Source organism: Pagrus pagrus, assembly GCF_965226575.1.
Source record: "Pagrus pagrus genome assembly, chromosome: 5".
NCBI classification, from domain to species: domain Eukaryota; kingdom Metazoa; phylum Chordata; class Actinopteri; order Spariformes; family Sparidae; genus Pagrus; species Pagrus pagrus.
In genome coordinates this window covers 23,038,314-23,058,697 of record NC_140189.1, presented here as the reverse complement: position 1 = coordinate 23,058,697, position 20,384 = coordinate 23,038,314, and the positions used below count along the sequence as shown (strand labels likewise).

General features: G+C 43.5%; 2 protein-coding genes across 4 annotated transcripts in view; one reads left to right on the top strand and one right to left on the bottom strand.

Moving 5' to 3' along the window:
* Window positions 1–38: 38 nt before the first annotated feature.
* slc25a51b (solute carrier family 25 member 51b) lies at window positions 39–4,013 on the top strand. Of its 2 annotated transcripts, XM_084352545.1 has the most exons (3): window positions 39–156; window positions 1,110–1,292; window positions 2,137–4,013. In XM_084352545.1, exon 3 carries the CDS (start codon window positions 2,210–2,212, stop codon window positions 3,143–3,145), a length of 936 nt encoding a protein of 311 aa, XP_084208671.1. In that variant the 5' UTR covers window positions 39–156; window positions 1,110–1,292; window positions 2,137–2,209; the 3' UTR covers window positions 3,146–4,013. The 2 variants fall into 2 exon arrangements, with proteins under 2 accessions (XP_084208671.1, XP_084208670.1); XM_084352544.1 differs by lacking the exon at window positions 1,110–1,292 and having other exon boundaries at window positions 40–156.
* A 2,128-nt stretch (window positions 4,014–6,141) lies between these two features.
* The window catches only part of frmpd1b (FERM and PDZ domain containing 1b), a 29,296-nt gene continuing 15,053 nt past the window's right edge, over window positions 6,142–20,384 (bottom strand). Inside the window, exons 5-17 of one of the 2 annotated variants that reach the window (XM_084353039.1) lie at window positions 19,604–19,706; window positions 18,927–18,972; window positions 18,496–18,600; window positions 18,214–18,309; window positions 15,948–16,073; window positions 15,589–15,708; window positions 14,971–15,104; window positions 13,867–13,993; window positions 13,422–13,514; window positions 12,727–12,909; window positions 12,172–12,373; window positions 11,017–11,982; window positions 6,142–10,819 (exon numbers count right to left, since the gene is read on the bottom strand). In XM_084353039.1, coding sequence (XP_084209165.1) covers window positions 8,214–10,819; window positions 11,017–11,982; window positions 12,172–12,373; window positions 12,727–12,909; window positions 13,422–13,514; window positions 13,867–13,993; window positions 14,971–15,104; window positions 15,589–15,708; window positions 15,948–16,073; window positions 18,214–18,309; window positions 18,496–18,600; window positions 18,927–18,972; window positions 19,604–19,706 — 4,907 coding nt within the window. In that variant the 3' untranslated portion in view covers window positions 6,142–8,213. The remainder of the gene's footprint in view (window positions 10,820–11,016; window positions 11,983–12,171; window positions 12,374–12,726; window positions 12,910–13,421; window positions 13,515–13,866; window positions 13,994–14,970; window positions 15,105–15,588; window positions 15,709–15,947; window positions 16,074–18,213; window positions 18,310–18,495; window positions 18,601–18,926; window positions 18,973–19,603; window positions 19,707–20,384) is intronic. The other variant, XM_084353040.1, reaches the window with a different exon arrangement.

Genomic DNA, 20,384 nt, shown 5'->3' with positions numbered 1-20,384 from the left:
CTGCAGTAGTGCGCATGCGCTGGAGATGCATTTCTGCTAGCTGTCACCTGCTGCTGCGGGGGCTGCAGACACGACCTACAGTTGTGCCCAGCTACCCTGAGAATAACTGCACTCTACCTGTCCGGGGGACAGGACAGCGACTGGTGTACACGGCAGGTAAAGACTAATTTATAAGCCCGTCGGCTTGACCAGAACTGTGCAACGCTCTTGTGCTTCTTGACATTCAGTTGCTGTCAACGAAGTCCCTAACCAATCATCAATCAGCACTCGTCCGATTTGACTCTGATTATGCTAACGACTTAGCATGCTAAGCAGACAAGTATTATGCTGGAGCATGCAGTCGTTATATCTGACAGTGTTCTCGTGTCAGCCCTTCTTCTCTTTACTTTAAACGTCAACTAGACTGACTGTTACTAGCATAACCTCGAAGGCCCAGTCCCTAGCACTGTTGAGCTAGCTGAATTGGCTAACCAGCCTAGCATGTTGGTGTCCAGCTACTGAGCTAACGCTAAATATGCTAGCCCGTCGGTGATTTGTTCATCTGTTAGCAAGCTAGTCATGCAGTAACTACAATTACTTAGTGTCTTTGTTGTAATATAATAGTTGACAGAGAGCAGGCCCATATGTCTGTGCCAGCCTACAGCTTGAAGGCATGTCAGGACAACAGGCATGACACGACAAGACGAGTATCAAGGAAGCAGTGCATACAGGGTTTGTGTATGTAAGGATTTAGTAATGGAAAATTATCATTACGCAATAGTGTTGCTTAGCAAAAGTATCAGTATCATGTTGTGATTGTTTTAAATTGTAACTTTTAACGTCATCTGTCATTGGAAAATGCGTACTTCCGGGTTTACAAATGGCAACACTGACAAACACTGACATAGCAAAATGAAAGATCAGCTCATCAGCAGTCAGGTGTACTCTATTAACCAACGTATAATAGGTCATTCACTCTGAATGTTGAAACTGTGCCTGGAAAACTCATCATAATGTTGGTGGTGATCAAATGTAGTTGTGTGTTGAGAAATTACAATGGTAACAGTGCAATAATATTAAAAAAATGTATACTATAGTTTTATTATATTTTCTTTTAAATTCCATGACAGGCTCACAAAAGTCGTGGCACACTGACCCACAACTGTCTAGGGATTTCTGGAGTGGTATTTTGGTTGACATGCTGTGACCTCTAATGACCTCGCAGCTTCTCCACCCCTATCTCCTCCTTGGTCTATGTTTAGACAACTCCAAGACAACATGCTCTGTGTGATGACCTCTTTTTTTTAATTTTGGTAAGACCTTGGTGTCACTCAAGCAGATTTGTTGTTGTTATTGTATGTGGTAGGGTGTGCCACTGGCTCCTTTAACGCTTCAGCAAAAGTAGAACTACATTAAAAGCTTTGTGCTAATGTAGAATACATGGTGCTTTGTAACGCATATTAAATAAATGGATCAGTGCCTTCTGCCGCTCATAGCTGTGCTTTCCTCCCCCATAACTAAGGTGACACTTATCAGTCCGTTGAATGATGTAATAACCCTTATCAGTGGCCAGTTAGGGCAGCCTGGTTGGCCATGTTGAAAGCAGGTTGGGGAGGGTAAACGTTTCAGTCTGTTTAAGCTGACACGTAGCATGTATGGGCCATTTAGGCTAGACCCCAACTGATAATTTATATTTTAGACAATATATAGAGAAGAGTTTAACAAATAAATTGTATCAGCAGACATATTGGCAGACGTGCAAAAAGAAATTGTGCTGCACTATACAGTGTAGTTTTATACACATTTAATATTTAACAATCTACTCGCTGCATTTGATTTCATGTATTTTGATTTCTATAGTATTTTCTCGGCAAAATGAATGTTAAAAATGTTATTTACTATTAACTGCATTCTTTTTAAAAGTCTATGTGCATATCTTTGACAAACATGAATAAATCTTTATTATTAGTGTTTTAAATGTTTTAAACAGTTATGTGATTGGGCCCAAATCGAATCCCATTTGTCCTTTGTGGTCATCATTGTCTCATTTTCCCATGTTTTCTGTGTCCCATACTGTCAAATGAAGGCAAAATAAACTGTAAAAATAAGGTCATGAAGCTTGATAATTATATCTGATCTTTCCTGTCTCTTTCTCAGTGTATATATTTCACAGAAGAGTGCAGTGCCAATGTGAAGTTGGAGGAACAGGCTGTGGAGCACTGAGTCTCTCATGGCTGTTAGCACCATGGACTCTAAGTCGGCCCGGACACCTCAGCCTCAGGCTGCCCTGACTAAAGGAGGCCACTCCCTGCTGCCTGCTGGGGTTCTGAGTGCCAAGCTGGGCAATCATGGGAAGCACTACGTCTGTGGCTCCATTGCAGCTTTTACCAACATTGTGGTGACCTTCCCCATCCAGAAGGTGCTGTTTCGCCAGCAGCTGCATGGCGTGTCGGCCACTGAGGCAGTGCGGCAGCTCCAAAGGGATGGGCTGAGGAATCTTTACCGGGGCCTGTTGCCCCCGCTACTCCAGAAGAGCACTACAGTGGCCATCATGTTTGGCTTGTATGAGGACTTCTCTAGAGTCTTACTAGACAGGGCCGTTGGTACCGGTGTGCCGGAGCTGATCACCCGAAGCTTTGCTGCAGCGTTGGCAGGAACAACAGAGGCCTTACTGACTCCATTCGAGCGTGTGCAGACTCTCCTACAAGACCATCGGCACTATGGGCGCTTCAACAACACAGCTCACACGTTCCGAACACTTCTGTCTGAGTACGGTGTCAGAGAGTGCTACCGTGGCCTTGTGCCCATACTCCTCCGTAACGGCCCAAGCAATGTGCTCTTCTTTGGGCTCCGCGGGCCCATCAAGGAGCAGCTCCCAGAAGCCACTAGTCGAGCAGGTCACTTGGTTATTGATTTTGTTTGTGGAGGGTTGTTGGGGGCAGGCCTTGGCATCATGTTCTATCCATTAAATGTGGTAAAGTCCAGGGCTCAGTCTCAGGTTGGTGGAGACTTTCAGCCTTGCAGGAAGGTGCTGCTAACAGTGTGGAGAGAAAGGGGAGGCAGTTTGGCCATGCTGTTCAGAGGGGCCCACCTCAACTACCACCGTTCACTCCTCTCCTGGGGGATCATCAATGCAACCTACGAGCTGTTGCTGAAGATCATATGAGGGGAGGATGGAGATGAGATTTAGAGAGAATGAGCATGTATATAAAGGGAAAAACCTGTATGGAGTGATAGAGCCTGTTTGGAGGATAGATAGGAAATTGTAAAGTAAAGCTGATGCACTTGCTGTCTGGCACTATTTTTGGGATGCAGGAGTTTCCATGACTGAAAGACAGCAATGAAGTTGCACTTCTGACTGGGGCCAACAGTTGGTGTAAGATAAAACTGCCATTGTTACTATTTACTGTTGTCAAAGTATAAATAACAAAACGCACGCTTTAGCCGATACAAAACTTGTGCCAGGGTCCAAATGAAATGCCCCTATTTGCTTTTTCATTCTAAAATGTAGGGAGCAAACTGAAATCTGATGCTTTCCTCCCACAGTTTCAAGCAAAGATTATATGTCTGGATTAAGTGTTTTGTAGGAAAAGCTTATTCTTCATGTGTGCTGTGGTGTGTCTTCTTGACAATGTCTGTGTGCTTGTTTGACCAAGAGCACTTCCTCTGTGAGGCTGTTTTCTGCCACTGAAACACTTTTGTACTTTTGAAATACAATAAGATTTATTGGCAAGTAGAACTCTGGCTATTTCATTTCTCTTTATGCTCCATCTCCACCCATTCAGCCCATATGTTGATGAGATCAGAACACTAGTTCTTAAGAAATTATTGAAATGATCAAAATCGGTGTTATTCATGTTGAAAATACTTTCTAGCAGACATGGGCAGGCCATTTTAAACAGGTAATCCTCACAAAATTGCAACTTTTTGCCTCGGCTTATTTTATGAAGTGCTACTGGCAGGGTGTATGTGTTATTTGAGTTCTGACAAGTGCCCATTGATGTATATGTGAGTAAAACATACATTCACACCAAGTTCTTGTGTGTTTTTATAATTTATTAGAAGGGAGAAAAATAATATTGAATCTGTTCAAAGAAATAATCGCAGCTCTTTCGTTTTTTAACAAATCCTTTTCCAGCTCCAGAAAAAGAACCTTGATATTCATTTGACCATGCACTGTCCCTGCATTAGGTAATTTTTGGTTAATTTATTAACTATAAAACCAAACACTCTTCAGTGTTTGTTTCCTTTTTTTATCAATTTTTTTATACATGTGTCTCTCTTCCTCTGCTCACTCTTGTATATCTTTGCCTATCTCACGCTTGCGCACCTCTCTGTCTGTAACATCTGTTGACATAATGGGCTCAGATTTCAAGCTCGAGTAGATGCAGTCACCACGCAGCAGCTCTCACTGGGTACGACAGCCCAAAGAGGAAAGGCATGCTGCTTGGACACAGAGAGAGACTGAACAGTAATGGTGCTGAGAGAAGACTGGGGCAGAGGGTAATGTTCAGTGGCACAAAAAGCTCAAGCTGCCATGTAAATGGATCACTTAGCCTATTTTTCCAGTTTCCTTTCATCTTGACTGTCCACGGTGTACCGTTTCATGTGATCTTTTCAGGATTCTTCCTCTCTGAAAATAAGACTGTATTGAAAGAGGTTTTCTAAGTGGGGCACCCTCACTCATATGAGGTAATGCTGTTTATAAATGCAACTTTCTCTGAAGCACAAGTGACTGAATCACTATGAAAATGTCAAATTATCAACTGCAACCGAAAGAAATGTTTCAACTCAATCCATTAAAATTGTTGACAGTGAACAGTCTGTTATGTTGGTGTTTACTAGGATACATTTGTTAAATTTGGTTTCACTTAATTCAGCAAAACATATGACTATGATTTACTTATGTAATCGAGGCACCCATACATTATGAAACTGAATGGCTTCTGTGTCTTATGACCTCTGTGCCAGTCCGCCTCCTGACGAACGCTTTACAATAACATGTCTCATCTATCATCCCTGCTCTTGCCAAAATATGCACCGTAATCCTTTCTTTGTAATCAATCACACAAGCATGCATCACCCTTACGATGATGTATTGTGGTCAAGCTGAACATACTGAGCACTGGATCATAATGAAGGATGAAGCAAACCCTTAGATACTGTGTTGAGTTCAGCACCTCTGTCTGCGCTGCACTGTCAAACCACGTTTTGTACATGTGATACAGTGCTGAGCGCAACTTTCTAGATTACTGTGTCAAGAAGTCAAGACTGCTGATAATGATCAGATTAAGGGCAATCTGACATGGGGACTTTGGATCAGGCAGAGTTGAGCTGCTGTGGTCACAAAGCCTCTCTGCTCTCTCGCCGATTCTTTTCACCCTCACAAATGTCCTCATTACTATCATCTTAGAGGAAATCTTCAATTTTTACATTCAAATTCATTATTTAAGAATGCATTTTAATAGTAAGAGTGGATATGATGCTCCAACTCTGCTGGCTCTCTAAATAATTTAGACACATTCCCAGTACCAAATGAAAAAAATAGAGAGAAAGGAGGCCTCAGTGCTACATGAATAGATAAACACTGCCTTCGTGGAAGTACAGCCACTCACTGCTGGGAAAGGAATCCCACAGTAATCCTCATTAATTGTATCAGTTGTTTAGTGGAAGTGCAAGTTGAGGCTACTTAGACTCCAGAGGTATATCTTCAAATCTTCATTGTCTTTGCTGTTGTTTTAATATTCAGCCCTGGGTTTAATGTTAGGTCAGGCTGGTAAAGTTTAAGTGTAACTCTAAATTAATTTTACACATTAAAGTGTGTTTATAGGTCACACAGTTTATATTACTGCATATGTGGAAAAAGTAGCCTTTTGTGGCTCCAGAGGAAGCTGTATGTAGTCTGATAAATTCTGCCAGTGATATCACTCAGTGTCAAAGTTGCATTGTTGGTAATGGAGGCGCCCGGTTCTGAAAAGGAGGAAGAATGCATGGAATATAAAAGGCGAAATCTCTGGTGCTGCTGTATGGATTTTCACAGTGCACTTAGACCCAATAGACAATATTTAGGTCATTTAGCGTACATGATCTGGAGGTTGGTACATTAAATTAGTTGATAACTAGTATGTGGACAAAACCCAAACACCCAGATGTTCAACAATGTTAAGGTCAATGTGTAATTTTATTCCCAAACAATAAATGTTCTTGGTACATCAACTTCAATGCATGTGGGTACGGAAAAAGTGACTGCTCATGAAGAAACACACTGTCCTCTTTGAAATGTCGGTAGAATGTTTACCATACATAAACAAAACAAATAGGTGACACAGGCACTCGTCCCTGTTTGGGCCTGCTTGATGAACTAGAGATGCTCCTGAGACATAAAGTATGTCTTGATGTTGGTGCTTTGATGGACACTGCAACGAAATAACCTTCATGGCATCTGGAAGCCCTGAAATCTTACAAAAAGACTACTGCCTTCTTATTTTTATTTTTTTAAGCATGGCCACCTTGACAAAACCTTCCCCAATAATCTGTTTGGAAGATTGAATCTACCATCTATCTCCAAACACTTCAGCTAATCCCCTTATCATATTTGTATAAGCAACTGCTGACTGATTCAGCTTAATTGCTTTTTTGTTTATCGAAGGCAGCTCAAGCAAATCCTCTGAACCGAATCTCTCATTAAATGTGTTGACATCAAGTGATATGGACGAGCTAGTGAACACTGTACATCAGCAAACTGATCGAGCAATGTAATCCTTTTACTGACAATTCACAGACATCAGTATAGACAGGAGTCTTTATATAGACAAAAATGTTAATACCATGCAACTCTGCAGAACGTTGCAATCCATAATGCAGTAAGTTTTCCCGAAACAAGACAAAGGCCAACATTCCAAACAAAGAAAGCACCCATTATATTCAGACAAACATAATGCAGCTATTGTTGTTTTTAATGTTAGCACAAAAAAACAAGAATACAGTGTGTGGGGTGGTGGGGAGTTTATGTTTGCATAGCCATAAACTAAGGTAGAGACAGAATAGGAGACAAAGATATAAATGTATATCTACACTTCTGACCCCAGCATACAGCAGTCAGTCCATCTGTCAGTCAGTATGTTGTTAATAACGTGGTGTGCCCAAAGAGGAAACCGTAGTGGGGAACAGTTGTGGCTCAGTGTTTTAAGACTTTGGATCTTTGCTACATCTGGACATAGTTTAACAGTCACCCTTGTGCCGAGTCAAAAACTTTTTTTTTTAACTATATAAATAAGGTCCCCAGTTTTGCTCCCTGGGCCTCATCCACACATTCCCAGAAAATATATCGTACTGTATATGTAATGTCCTTTGGATGAAAACTAGATTAATGTTATAATACTGCATACATTTGGGTAATGGGAGTATTTCCAAGAAGCATTCACTCAAAGTCAGTCAGGACTGGGGTAAGGGTAGAAAAAACACTTTACACAAGGGTATGTGTCTCATAAAAAGGTGCAATCTGTAACAGTCAAAAGTGCTCTCCCTGCTTTGTAATGGTATAATTGTGTATCCCATTAATATGTGACTGTAATGTTGAAAAACTAAATCCTTAAAAAGGTGCGGTCCCTGCACATATAAAACAAATCAGTTAATAACTGTATTTTGCAAGAGTGATAAAGTATATTTTTCAGTATTTTGTCAGTAAAATGTACTGTCATACTAAACTTGATAAATGACAATTTACAGATTACACCTTGTAGAGTGGAGAAATCTTTAAAGCAGCAAAAGATAACATAATACTGTCTCAAAGAGAAGGAAAAATAAAAATTCCAGTGACATCCATAGTTTTTTTTTTTTTCACCAGAGACCTGCACATCACAGACCATGGTGCAAATATTGTAAAAATAAATACATAAATACATACACGGGTAAATCATCCTTACATACATACACATATTGTATCATAAAATAAGAGAATTATAAGATAATTATAAAATTCATATGTACAAATGCATAGTCCATATGCGTCCAAGAAGAGGCCAAACGACGACGTTTCCTCTCTTCGTTTAGGGTTCTGTTTGGTGTATGTGTTTTCCATGTGGGTATGTGTAATGTGGGTTGAAGTTTGTGTGCTGTGGTGTGCATGGCACTTACTGTACAAGAACACAGGGGTTACACACCAGATCACTCTGTGCTGTTGCCTTTTGTCGCACCTCGAGTCAGTGGGTTATTAGTAGGTAAAAGTTCACAGATCAAAAGTTGAGAGGGACGTGTCCAGGCGTGTCCGAGGTGTCTAGTGTGTGTGTCCGGAAGAGCTGTGTGAGTGCGAATACAGAGGAGATGAGCACAGTGCAGCGTTTGGCGAGTAGCCTCACCCCATCACTCTCCCCCTGACCCTGTCCAGACCCAGCGAGGCCCACACTCTTACTCCCAGCACCAGTTCCAGCTGTCTCAACAGCCCCAACAAACTCCCGGTACAGACTCACTATCTCCTTTAGCTTGTCCATGGGTTCCTCGCTGTCATCGTCGTCGTCCCTGCGGTCCAGATTCACATTATGGCAGATTTCACAACCAGGGCACGGGTTTGTTCGCAGGCAAGCTGCTGACAACTGAACCAGGGCACTGAAGCTGTTAGATAATGAACGCAGGGCTTCATCAGGAGCCCAGCCCACACGTGTGGCCCGCTGACACCCTGATGCCAATCGTCGAGCCTCTGCCTGGAGAAGGCTCCTTTCAGCCTCTGTCATGGTGGCAGTGCTTGTCCCACTACAAGTCGGACTGGGTGCTGGGGTAGTACTGCCTTCCGTTCCATTGTGATTTAGGTCAGGCCCTACTTTTATGCCTGTAATATCCTGCTTTGAGTCTTGACATGATGTTTGTTGGGGTTGTTCAAGTGCTCCCCTCTCTAAGACCAGCAGAAGTTGGTCTATATCTTGACGTAGGGAAGCAAAACCTCCTTTCAGTCCGCCATAATTCTTGTTTGTAAGTGAACGCAGAGGACAACCAAGTGAGACTGTGGGGGAAACTGGACATGAAACTAAGGGACTGAGTTCAGAGGAGGCGGTGGAGAAGGTAGAAAGTGGACGGGGGTTGTCCTTGAGCAGTGACAGAATATTGGGGTTAGGAGGGGGTGTTGTAGGAGGGGGTGTTGTAGGGGAAGATGCAGGTGCGGGTCGTGTAGGTTTGGGGCGCGTACGGCGGGAAAACTCGTAAACAGTTAGCTCCTCATCAAAGCTGACACCATCCTCAGTGTCTCCACTGAAACAGTTGGCGTAAACGGTGCGGCAGCCACAAGCCTCCCGGTGCTGTTGTGGAGGAGTAGTATCTGCGAGCGACGAGGTTGGTGAGTCACCTCCAATTTGCATGTTGGTCACACCTCCCAACCCCACTGCAGAATGGGGCCGTGACTGAGGCTGCTCTGATGAAACACTTCCCCGGTGTACGCTATTCTCTTTAAAACTCAGATTAGGGTGGGAGCCGTTTGTCCCATTGGCCTTTTTCATGTGCGAGGCCACGTCCTGGGCCTCTTTGATGGTGGCTATGACAACCTCGGCTCCATCCTCTAAAATGTTCCCTTTCCCTCCTGATCCTGATTTTGAGGACAAAGTCGTCTCTTTTTCCTTGACAGGGGTTTTGTTTAAATCTGACAAGCCACTGGCAACAGATAAACCAGAGCCGAATCCTGATGTGTCTCCATTGATGGAGCTAGTAGAGGGATAATCCAGAGTTCCCAAAATCTCCTGGGAACGCGTCATGTACCAAGGCAGAGCCTGGATCTTCCCTCTCAGGGCAGAAGCTGGTAGTCTGCCTCCCAGGCTAGAAGAGCTGGTCCTCAGGTCTGATCCTGATCCAGATCTTCCTGGTTCTCTCTTTTCTAGGCCCCCAACACCTGTGGAGTTGGTCGAGGTGAGGGAGGTGGTAAGGGTGAGAGGTGCGTCTGTATTTTTGGGTGACAGGCTTTCATGACTCAGAGAGACCCTCCTGGGTCCTGACTGGATGCTGCCATTGCGGCTGCTCCAAGGTAGGATACCATTTGGTGGACTGATGCTGTCCATAAAGATCCCTTTGCTTGGATCAGTTGGGGAAACAGGAGAGCTAGCAGGTAGTGATAAGGGATGGAAATTGATGGGAGAAGTGGGTTTGGGGGGCACAGGAGGGGGAACAGCTAGCTTTGTACCTGAATTAGAGCGCGGGATAGCGGGTAGGTTTGGTGGCTTTTTTGTGGGTAGAGCAGTCCCATTGCTTTTCCCCTCAACTTTAGGAGTTTCCTTTTCATCAGGGTTGTATGATTTATTATTGGAAACAACATGCGTTCCATTGTCATGCGTCAGATCTTTACTCTGTTTTGTGTTGTTTTCCAGCCGTTTTGCCTTTTTATCAGTTTCTGGTGTGGTAGTTGGTGATGGTTGCTTGCTGCACCTCACTGCTGTGATCAGAGGTGAAGACAGAGGGAGTCCACCTGCCCCAGATGTGACAGACTTGAACTCCATGGTGTCTGGCTCCATTTCCAGGAGTTCAGAGGACAGACGTCCAGAGGCATCCCCGTTGCAGTGGGCATATGATCTCCCATGCTGGGGGGATTTGGGAGGAATGATCTGAGGTTTGGGAGGCAGCTGGGGCTTGGGTGCCAGTGGTGGTTTGACCTTAACTTCAGGTTTCTGAGATGACTTTGTTGGACTTGGCTGTTGGTTGGTAAGTTGATTTGGGGGGCCTTTAAGTTTCTCCAATTCCTTCTTGATTTTAGGGGATTGGGCTTTATTGGCAAGGGGGGAGGACAGCTCTTTCCCTGGCAGACCTGGAAGACCATTCCAGGTCCCACTCAACCGATTAGCATTTCGCCGGTCAGCCAGCTCAGCGTCTGTGAGGGACAGAGACAAATCAAAAGAAAAGAAGGAGAAAGGCGTCAGTGGATTTATACTAATTGTATCATATTAATGCCTTTGTGATGTCACATTTTAAAAACCAAACATGCTGCCATAGACAAAGTGTCTTAAAGAAAACGTGACAAGGATCTTATTCATCTGCATAGTCAGAATAAACAAGCTGTAAACAAACCTGATAGATCAGGAACTGGGGGAGTAAATCTCTCCTGTGCATCGAAAAACTCATCCTCGGACTCTGAGACAGCGTCTTTGACAAACAGAGCTGGTTTAGGGTTGGGTGAAGGTGTCAGGAATAGACCCTCTTCGTCCCTGGAGAGGCGATGCTCGGCCTGTCCAGCTTTGTTCACAGGAATTGAACTCGTCCTCAGTGGGACTTTGGGAGGGGTCTTTTTCTTTCTTTTAATGGGTGATCTATCAAAGGGCATGCTGTCAATCAATCTCAAATCTCTTGAACTGGGGATCTTAGAAATGCGCCTAAGTTCCTCCACTCCGCGCTCTTCCTCGTCATCATCATCATCATCATCGTTGTCATCATCGCTAGTGGCCTCAGGCGGGCTCGGGAGAAAATCGGCCTTGGAGAGCTCAGCAAAGCAAAGGCAAGAGTTGTCATTGCCACGGTAATTGAGGTTGGTGGGTCGCAGGGGCCCTTGATGGCGTTTTGGCTCCAGGAGGTAGGGGTGGTGGACGTCCAAGCTTGGTAGATCCTCAGTTGTACGTGGTCCACGACGAGATGAGGCTTTGGCCGCAGTACTGCTGTCCTCCAGGGCAGCACTCAACGAGCCACTAGACAAGCTGGAGAAGCTGCTGGTGACCCGTGGGTCAGTGTGGTACCAGGTGGTCTCCAGGTTCATTTCTTCATCCATAATGCTAAATTTACGCAGACCACTTCCTGTTGCTCCTCCTTCCTCTTCACCCTCATTTTCCTTACCTTCTGTTGTCACTATTATCTTCACTTCCTGTTTGCCCTTGTGCTCCTCTCTCTCTTTTCTTTCTTCCTCTCGCCTTTTTTCTTCCTCCTCTCTCCTCCTTTCCTCCCAGTCCTGACTTGCTGGGTCTGGGCGTTTGTAATTCTGAGAATCCATTGGGTCATCCTCATCTGTTGAGTCGTCGGAGTCACTACAGCAGCGAGACACATAACCTAATAACACCAACACCAGACAAGCATGACAAAAAAATTGTTAGTCCATTATTAGAGCAGAATAAAGTTTAAATTATGATGGTCTATGGCTTTTCTAACCGTACCCATACTGGCTGGTGATGTAAAATATGTCTATAAAAAGGCCAGAGCCAGAAAGTTATAATTTAAAGTGAAACAACTTTTGCTCACTTGATAGGGATTCATAGCACACGCCCTCTACTACGGCGAACCTTCCACACACACCTTCTTCAGCAGGAATCCGGTGCACCCTCACTTTTGGGCGCCCCAGACGGAAGACACTGACAGTGGGATCCACCAGGAGTTTGTAGTAGCCTCCCAGTAGACACCCTAAGTCTTTGGCTGCCAGAGAGTCCATCAGTAAGGCAAATGGCTGAGAGGGGGAGGGCAAGGCAGAAGATAAGGTAAAGCGGTAGTGATTAAAGCCAAAGGGTAAGGGAGAAAAGGCGAAGGAGTGGGAGAAAGAGGGACAGAGAGTCACCTTTGAGTCCAGAGAATTAGCTTTATATAGCTACCACACACCCCCTTAGGCTGTATACTGTTTGTGTATTGGAGGAGAAATGATTGACCTATATTTACTCTAGCACAAGCTTTGGTGCAAATGTGGTGCGGTGAGTGAATATCCATTTTTCCATATCTGTGTCAGTGTATAAGTGCCTATGTGTTTATGAATAATAGAGCCCAGTATCTTGATGACCATCTGCATGAATCCAATGACTTCCATACCTTCATGTCGTGCAGAGAAATGCGCAGTAGGCTGACTTTGTCCGACTCCGACAGCAACTCCACTCGGCTGATGCTGCTGAACTCCACGAGTGTAGAAATCACGTTGAGCTTGTGGTTGATGACTTGACTCATCCCATACTTGGCTCCCACCAGCAGGCTGACTAACACCTCCCTGTCCTGAAGCTGAGCGGAGGCGAGAGTGAGGAAGCATACGTCAGAATAAAAAAGGAAAACGACATAGATAAATGTGTTGAATAATGACATGATGGCAAAAACCCAGGACATAAGCAAGACGCAAACACAGACGCAGGCAGGTTGAAAAACAGAGGGCGAGCTGTATAACAGGGCTGGACTCCAAAAATCAAAATGCAGGCAATGATTAAGCAGGTGAAAAGACCAAGAACAAACCAGAAAACCATAGGGAACGAAAGATGGGACATAGAGGACACGCAAGGAGAAAACAGACACAGGAAACACAGACAAACTGACGAAAAACAGAGGTTTAAATACTCAATTAACAAATGAAACGAAGGTGAACGGGGGAAAAGGCAGGAAAAAGACAAAGACAGGAAGTGTAAAGCAAAACATGGCACATGAGGAGAAAACCTAGGAAATGCCTGAACTTAAAACCCCGAACCATGACATTAAATTGGTTTATGGTGCATACTTTAGCATATCAGTCTCCTAACACTTACCATCATTGTGGCTGTATATGATCGTCCCCCGTATGAAATGAGCTCTCCCAACTGAGTGAGGTAGGCCAACCGAGCCTGAGTTGCAGAAATTACCTACAACGCCACGGTGGACGTGGAGAAGAGAGAATGAGAACAGGACGCAGACGAGGAATGAAAGAAAACCAGGAGGAATGTCCTTGTTGAGTCACTGATCAAAACAATGCTCTCCACAGAGAAATGTGTTCCAGAAACACTGTCCAAGCCCCAGTCCTGCTATTTCCTTTTTAATTACCCTCCCACCATCTATCAGTCTCCCAACCTGCTGTCACTTCATACACCACACAGAGATTAGCAGTAACGGTAAGCGTCAGCTAAAAAGTACCCTAAAGCAATGACTAAACTGTCACTATCTATTCCTCTACGCATCTCAATGCTTCCTTCCACTCGTCCATCAGTCTGTTTCTACCTTCTGGCGTGGCTCTAGCAGGGACTGAATCTTTTTCAGGTGGTAGCTAATGGCTTTCCTCAGGTCCTTCTCCCTCATGTTGCCCAGCAGCGTGGGAGAGATGAAGCTGTCAAGGCCAAACTCCTTCCTGTCATCATCATCACACACACACACAGAGGGATGAAAAGAAGAGCTCTGTTACCTCAATGCCAACTAAAGCAGAAAGTGAAATTGAACAAAGCCAGACTCCCACATGCTCCACGTGCACTTTACACTTGATTTAGTTAGATAACATGATCTTGCCAGTCTTCAAGCTATTGGTGTCCTATGAACATGGTTTGAATGTGACGACCAGCGTAAGAAGGGAGTGTTTATTTGAAAACAACAATGGCGGCTCCTCAAACGGTTAGCACAGATGCTGCTATAGCATTAGTTTTACCTAACATTAGGTACCTTGAAATTTGTACATTAAATTTACATTTAATTAAACCAAATACAGGCTTTACTAAAAATGAAAAATAAGGGACAGTACACAAATCTTTTAATGTTTTTTTTTCCCACAGCTGCCACTAGATGTTACTAACAGCCATACTGTATTTTAATTAAATGCCCCATCAGTGTAACTGTAACCACGACTCCATCATCAGTTTAATGTCAGGTGAAAAAAGCCTGCGTCAGCATTACACAGAGTATTTATGACTGCAATGACGTACGTACATAACCATATTAATCTATCATGGGGGCGTCAGTGAGATGATCATTATGGAAATTGAACTGTGCCTACAGTATGTGTTTGTGCATTTATAGCTTTAAATTGTAAAAGAGAGAGACAGAAAGAGGCAAAGTTCAAAAACACATTAAGAAACTTTTTAACCAAACACAGGAAATCGGATAAACACACCTTTATGAACACACACAAAACATTTTTCAATCACATTAATAGATTAGGGCATTCGGCGTGCACCCTTATCCCCACAAATTACAATGATTGCAGCAGTAGAACAAGCTCGAACCTCTAGATGGACAACCCACAAAACCTGCAATGAGGAGCGCTGGAGTCAGGGTGTAAGTGTCCTACTAGTGTGACCCTTAAGCGTCACGCACACACAAACACATATGACTCACGTAATACTCTTGATAGAGGCTCTGGTCTGTCCACAACTATCTAGTCTCTCGTGCATGTGCAGGGCAGCCAGGCGGAGGGCAGTGTTACACTTCATCTCTACTGCAAAACGCTCCTGCAGCACGTCCCCAACACTCTGGAAACACACACAATCACAGCATAATGCAGACGCATTCACGGTACAGTAAACATACCACTGTACAACTGAACACGGCAGCATATTTTTAGTTTTATAATACACCAACGTACACCATGTCAGACAATGCAAAATACACAGCTCATGAGCATCTTTACAAGTAAACCAACACTGGGACACCCAAACTGCCATTTATGAAGTAAAAACAAACACAACAGGAAGCAAAAACTCCGCATAGAACAATAAATCAACATGACATAAGTGGCACTCCCAATGGATCTATTTTTGTAATGTTTTTAGAGCACACTAGAGAAAGTTGCTAGATCAGCTACATCTATTAAACAATGGATATACAACTACATTTGACGTATTCAACTGTCTGAACATTAAGACTTGGTTTGCACATGTAAATAAGGAGAAAAGGGTCAGATTGAGGTTGAAGAAGACAAAGTCTTGGATAAGGGAGAGAATTAGCTTCTCTGACCTGTAAATAGAGGTACTCAAAGGCAGAAGGGTCATCCTGCAGCAGGTCTGTGGGGTCTCTGGGGATGAAACACGCCCTGAACAGACATCTGTAGTCATGGGAGTCTTTTTTCTGCACCACCTGGAGAAGACACAAAATTAGACGTATAAAGACATAAACAAGTTCTGATTATGAGAATTAGTGTTTCTTTAATACCACTGCGGATAAACAAGTAACTAAAGTTAAGTAAAAGTAGAATATCAGAAGTATCAGAAATGGAAATACTCAAGTAAAGTACCTGAAAATTGTAATATATATATGGTAATATAAACAGCCATAAACAACTCTTGCATGTTTGTGTGTGGATTTGTTTTCTTCACCTTCTGTATGAGCTCGTCTTCGTGCAGCAGCAGTAGTTTGGTGATGCTGTACTGTTGCTCTAGCACCAGGGCAAAGTACTCGATGGCCCGGATGGACAGTTTATCCTTCAGAGTCAGAACAATGTCCTGGAATGGTGAAAGACCAACAGTTCAGACCCCCTTAGACAAACAAGTTTCATCCCAGGCTGCTGATGGCAGATGGTCAAATTTGATTCCCCTTTCAATCCTGGGAGTACAAACTGAGATACACCTACAAAACCTGCTTTAACAGTAATAATGTGCTCATGAAGGCGACTACCGGTGAGTTACTAGACCAATGATCTATCTCCTAGCTCATTATGATGACTGCATCTCTCTGACTGCACATCCACAATTGGACTTAAGAGGCGACACTTCATTACAATCCAGTTCTGTCCTCCCAACAAAACAACTCTAACAGCTGTGAGTCACTGCATCCTCTTCCTCATCACTTGTTAATGTTTCATAACGCCCTCCTCCAGAAAGCACATTATATAATTAATACTTTTTTGTATTATTCCACCATTGAGAACAGCTAAGAGCAGCCTACCCACACTCTGACGCTCTTGGGAAATCACACCATAATTTTGGCGTGCTTAATTGCAAAATACACCCACTTCTTTCAAGGAAGCCTTCCAGCAGAAACGCTTTCGTTCTGGTCTCATAATACTGAGAAAGTGAGGGGGTCAAAGAACAGCCACAGTGAAATTTAGCTATTTATATTAAATAAAAGTGAAATAACGTCATTTATCTATCAACCTGAAGTCTTGATTTAATCTAATTGTTGCATATTGCTATCAAGATAGGTGCATCCGGCTTATTCAGCTTGTCATATAAATGAACATATAGCACATCTCTTCTCATTGGCTTTCATAGAGCACACTGGTATTGACAAACATGTCAGCCGCCCAAGAATGATGCTGCCGCCTCTTGGGCCAAGCAGTAACAAGATGCATCATCAGATTACCCATCCTGCATTCGTGATTCATCAGAAGTGACACAGTAAATGTTATCAGTACACACCCAGTCCAAACATTCATATAATAGGTTAGAGTTGTTGGTTTACTGTCCTCTCTCTTCTTGGATTTAAACACAAGGCATGTCAATTCTGCCACTAGGGGTCTCTCGATGGAAACAATGAAAACAAAAGGCGTATTTTAATGATGTTTTGAAGTAGTGCGGGGTCATGGGAGTTGTTTTCTTCACTGTTAAACAACCACCCTTGCAGATGACAAACGGCAGATATGTACATAAGGTATTGAAGTTTTATTGGCCATTTTCCTCTCTCACTCACTGATGTATTATCTGATGTTGCCCTGGTAGTTACAGCGAAAGGTGACCGAATGAAATGCACCTTTACTTCTCTGAGGTTTAGCATTTTTGGAAAAATTTAGTCTACAATTTCACAAAATATACGACAAAGGTCTAGTCATTTTTAGAAATCTAAAGCTGGAGTTTGGTTTATGTTGGGTTATTAGTTTGAGAATGTAGAAACCAACAAGGGCAAACTAAATTTAAAGTATCCAACCTTAAAAATCCCTGCCCCTCCCAAAAATACATAAACAAACAACTTTGTTAAATGCCAAAATGCCACAATCATCTAAACGCAAGCAAAACAGCCACCATGAATGTAACACGCCATGAACGACGCGACAGTTACTCCTTACTGCTATAGGGGTGCGCTTTATGCTAACATTAGCTGCTCCAGGAGTGTGCTGAAGACAGCACATCGTTGTCATCGCTACTCGTACCCAACTACCTCATGTCTCACTCACATGTAAGAAAAAACTCTAATATTATCATAATGAACATAAACAACAAACATGGCTACTGTGGAACTTACTGCTGTCAAGCTAGCATGTTTGCATTGTGAAATTTTGGCTGCACTTTCTCTGCCATTCTTGTGCCACTAGCTTGCTAATAGCTTTAGCTATACATCCGCCTAGCCCTGTGCAAGACTCTGTTCACACAAAATGAGTGCAAATGGCAGAGTGCAGGTACATAGAAAGACAGACGGGTAGTTTGTCCAATGTTTCTGGACCAAATGAAAACTGTATGGGCTGCAGCAGCCACTGTTTTTCCTGTTTTATTTGTCAAAGCATTTTATTTATTGACTGCTGTCGGGATGTTAAAAGATTTTCTATAAATATAACAAAGCATGCTTCTAGAGTGACTGACCGACCCTAGCTTAAAATGCAGAAATGTTACGTATTATGTCTTAAATATCAAACATGTGTTTAATGCATACCTTGACTGTGGTGGTATTGTCAAACTTGAAGGCCTTTGTCTGTCCGTTCTCTAAATAGACTTTGAGGACATTGGGCAGGAAGAGAAGAGAGTTTCCCTGGTGGAGAGAAGTGAGAGATATCAGTGTGGTCAGACAGGAATCAATATCAAACGAGGAAAGATAAAATAGGAAAAGGCTGCGTGACAGCTTAGAAAATAAGACCAAGTAAAGACTGATCAAAAGTGTGAGCGCTCCAGAAATGAGAGTGATTCATCAGTGGCTCACAACAGCTTTCACTCCCACCTGAGTGTGCCCGTTGACCACCACCTCCTCTGCGAAGCGCACTTTAACTGGATTACTCCTCAGACGAGCTCTCTTCTCTGCCGACATGATGGATGACTTGGGGTTCTGCAACAAAAAGTCACACACCACGTCCATTATGTGAGGCAGGGCCGCGGATTAAGACACGCACACACTTGTTGAGCTCAAACCAGTGCAACGACACAATTAATCCAACAAACTCTGAGACACAGCTGTAATCAAGCACACATGTTTACACTGGCACATCACAATCTAACAGCGATGTGAAGACAGTTAATCCTGTCAGAAGATGTGAGCTTAGAGTCACATGCTTGGAAACACACAGCCAGCTTGTACAGTATTTAAATGAAGGATGGTGTCATGACTTGTGAATGTGTGTTAAGGGGTGGTCATCAGTGTCTCTTTGTACTCACTGTCATGTGCCGCAGGATAGTCACATTGATGCAATCCTCCAAGTCCCTGCGCGGAGAAAAAACACACACACACAAGCAAAAAAAAACAAAACAAACACACGCACGCAGAGATCATTATCCTTCTGTTCTGCGGTCAAGTAAGCACTTTCTCCTTTAACCTTTGCTCTTAACTTGCTAAGCCTTTCTCTCTCACACATACACACACATTATATGTAATATTACATCATTACAAATCTTATGTGTATCATTAACACAATTTTATGTTTGGTATATCTTGACACCCCTACTATGTATTATGTTGAAGAGATATCTACTGAGGTTATCATGCTATCCCAGTCCAAAGCTAGTGGTGTAAGCAGCAACACTTCCCTGGTGATCCAAGATCACAGTCCGTACCGCTAGCTGCACGGCTAACTGAGCTAACTAGGTAACAGCAGCAACAGTACTCTGGTGATATGCTGCCCCCTATTTGTTCTGAGTATGGGTTTGATAGGCGGCCAATCATACTGCACCTTTAAAACCTTAAAATGAGCTGGTTGAATGTATTTCTTATGTCTTATAGGGGCGTCATGTGGGTTTGAGCTCCATAATCATAGTTTTATGTATTAATTTATTATATTCTGAATGTCGCCTTGTTTTTCATGTGGTGAGATAGATGGATAGATGTTTCTTCTCACCTTAAGACGTTCTCCACCTGCTCGTCGCTCAAGTCCTCCAGCACTGTATCATTAATCTGCAGCACCTGGTCCCCTGGGTACAGAATCCCATCTGCAGGACTCCCTACATGCAGACACACAGACACAGACACAGACACACACACAGACACACACACACAATGAAAACAGTGAGCGCTTGCATAAAACAAAAACCCAGCTGCACACGTGGGCTTGCACTTTCTGTACGGATAAAGGGAGATATACACACGGATATAGACACACACACACACACAGACATACACGCACGCACGCCCACACACACAAACATCCACACACACACACACACAGAATGACACATATGCTTATTCAACATGGCTGACTCAACAGTGTTCAGCTGAGCTCTCCAGGACGTGAGGGGTTACAGTTATTCTGGGTCTCATCCAGTTCGGCTCCGCTCTGCTTTCTCTAGTTATATTTATACTCATTTGTCTTCAGGCGAGAGAGCACGACTGAGGCGCAGCAGTTTCAGCTTACTCTAACACACTCACACACACACGCACATACATAAACATACTCAGTGTATGTATGTGCAAACACACCCATGCACGCACATTTTCACACACCCCCGTCTGCCTGGCAAAGCCTCGCCTGTCCCTGATTTTTGACCCACTGACGGCATCCCAAACTGCTTTGCAAGCTTGCACGCAAACGCGCACACACACAACACACATGCCGGCTACACATGCACACATTCTCTCTCCACTGCCAGACAAGCAAACCCCTCCACCCCCACCCCTACCAC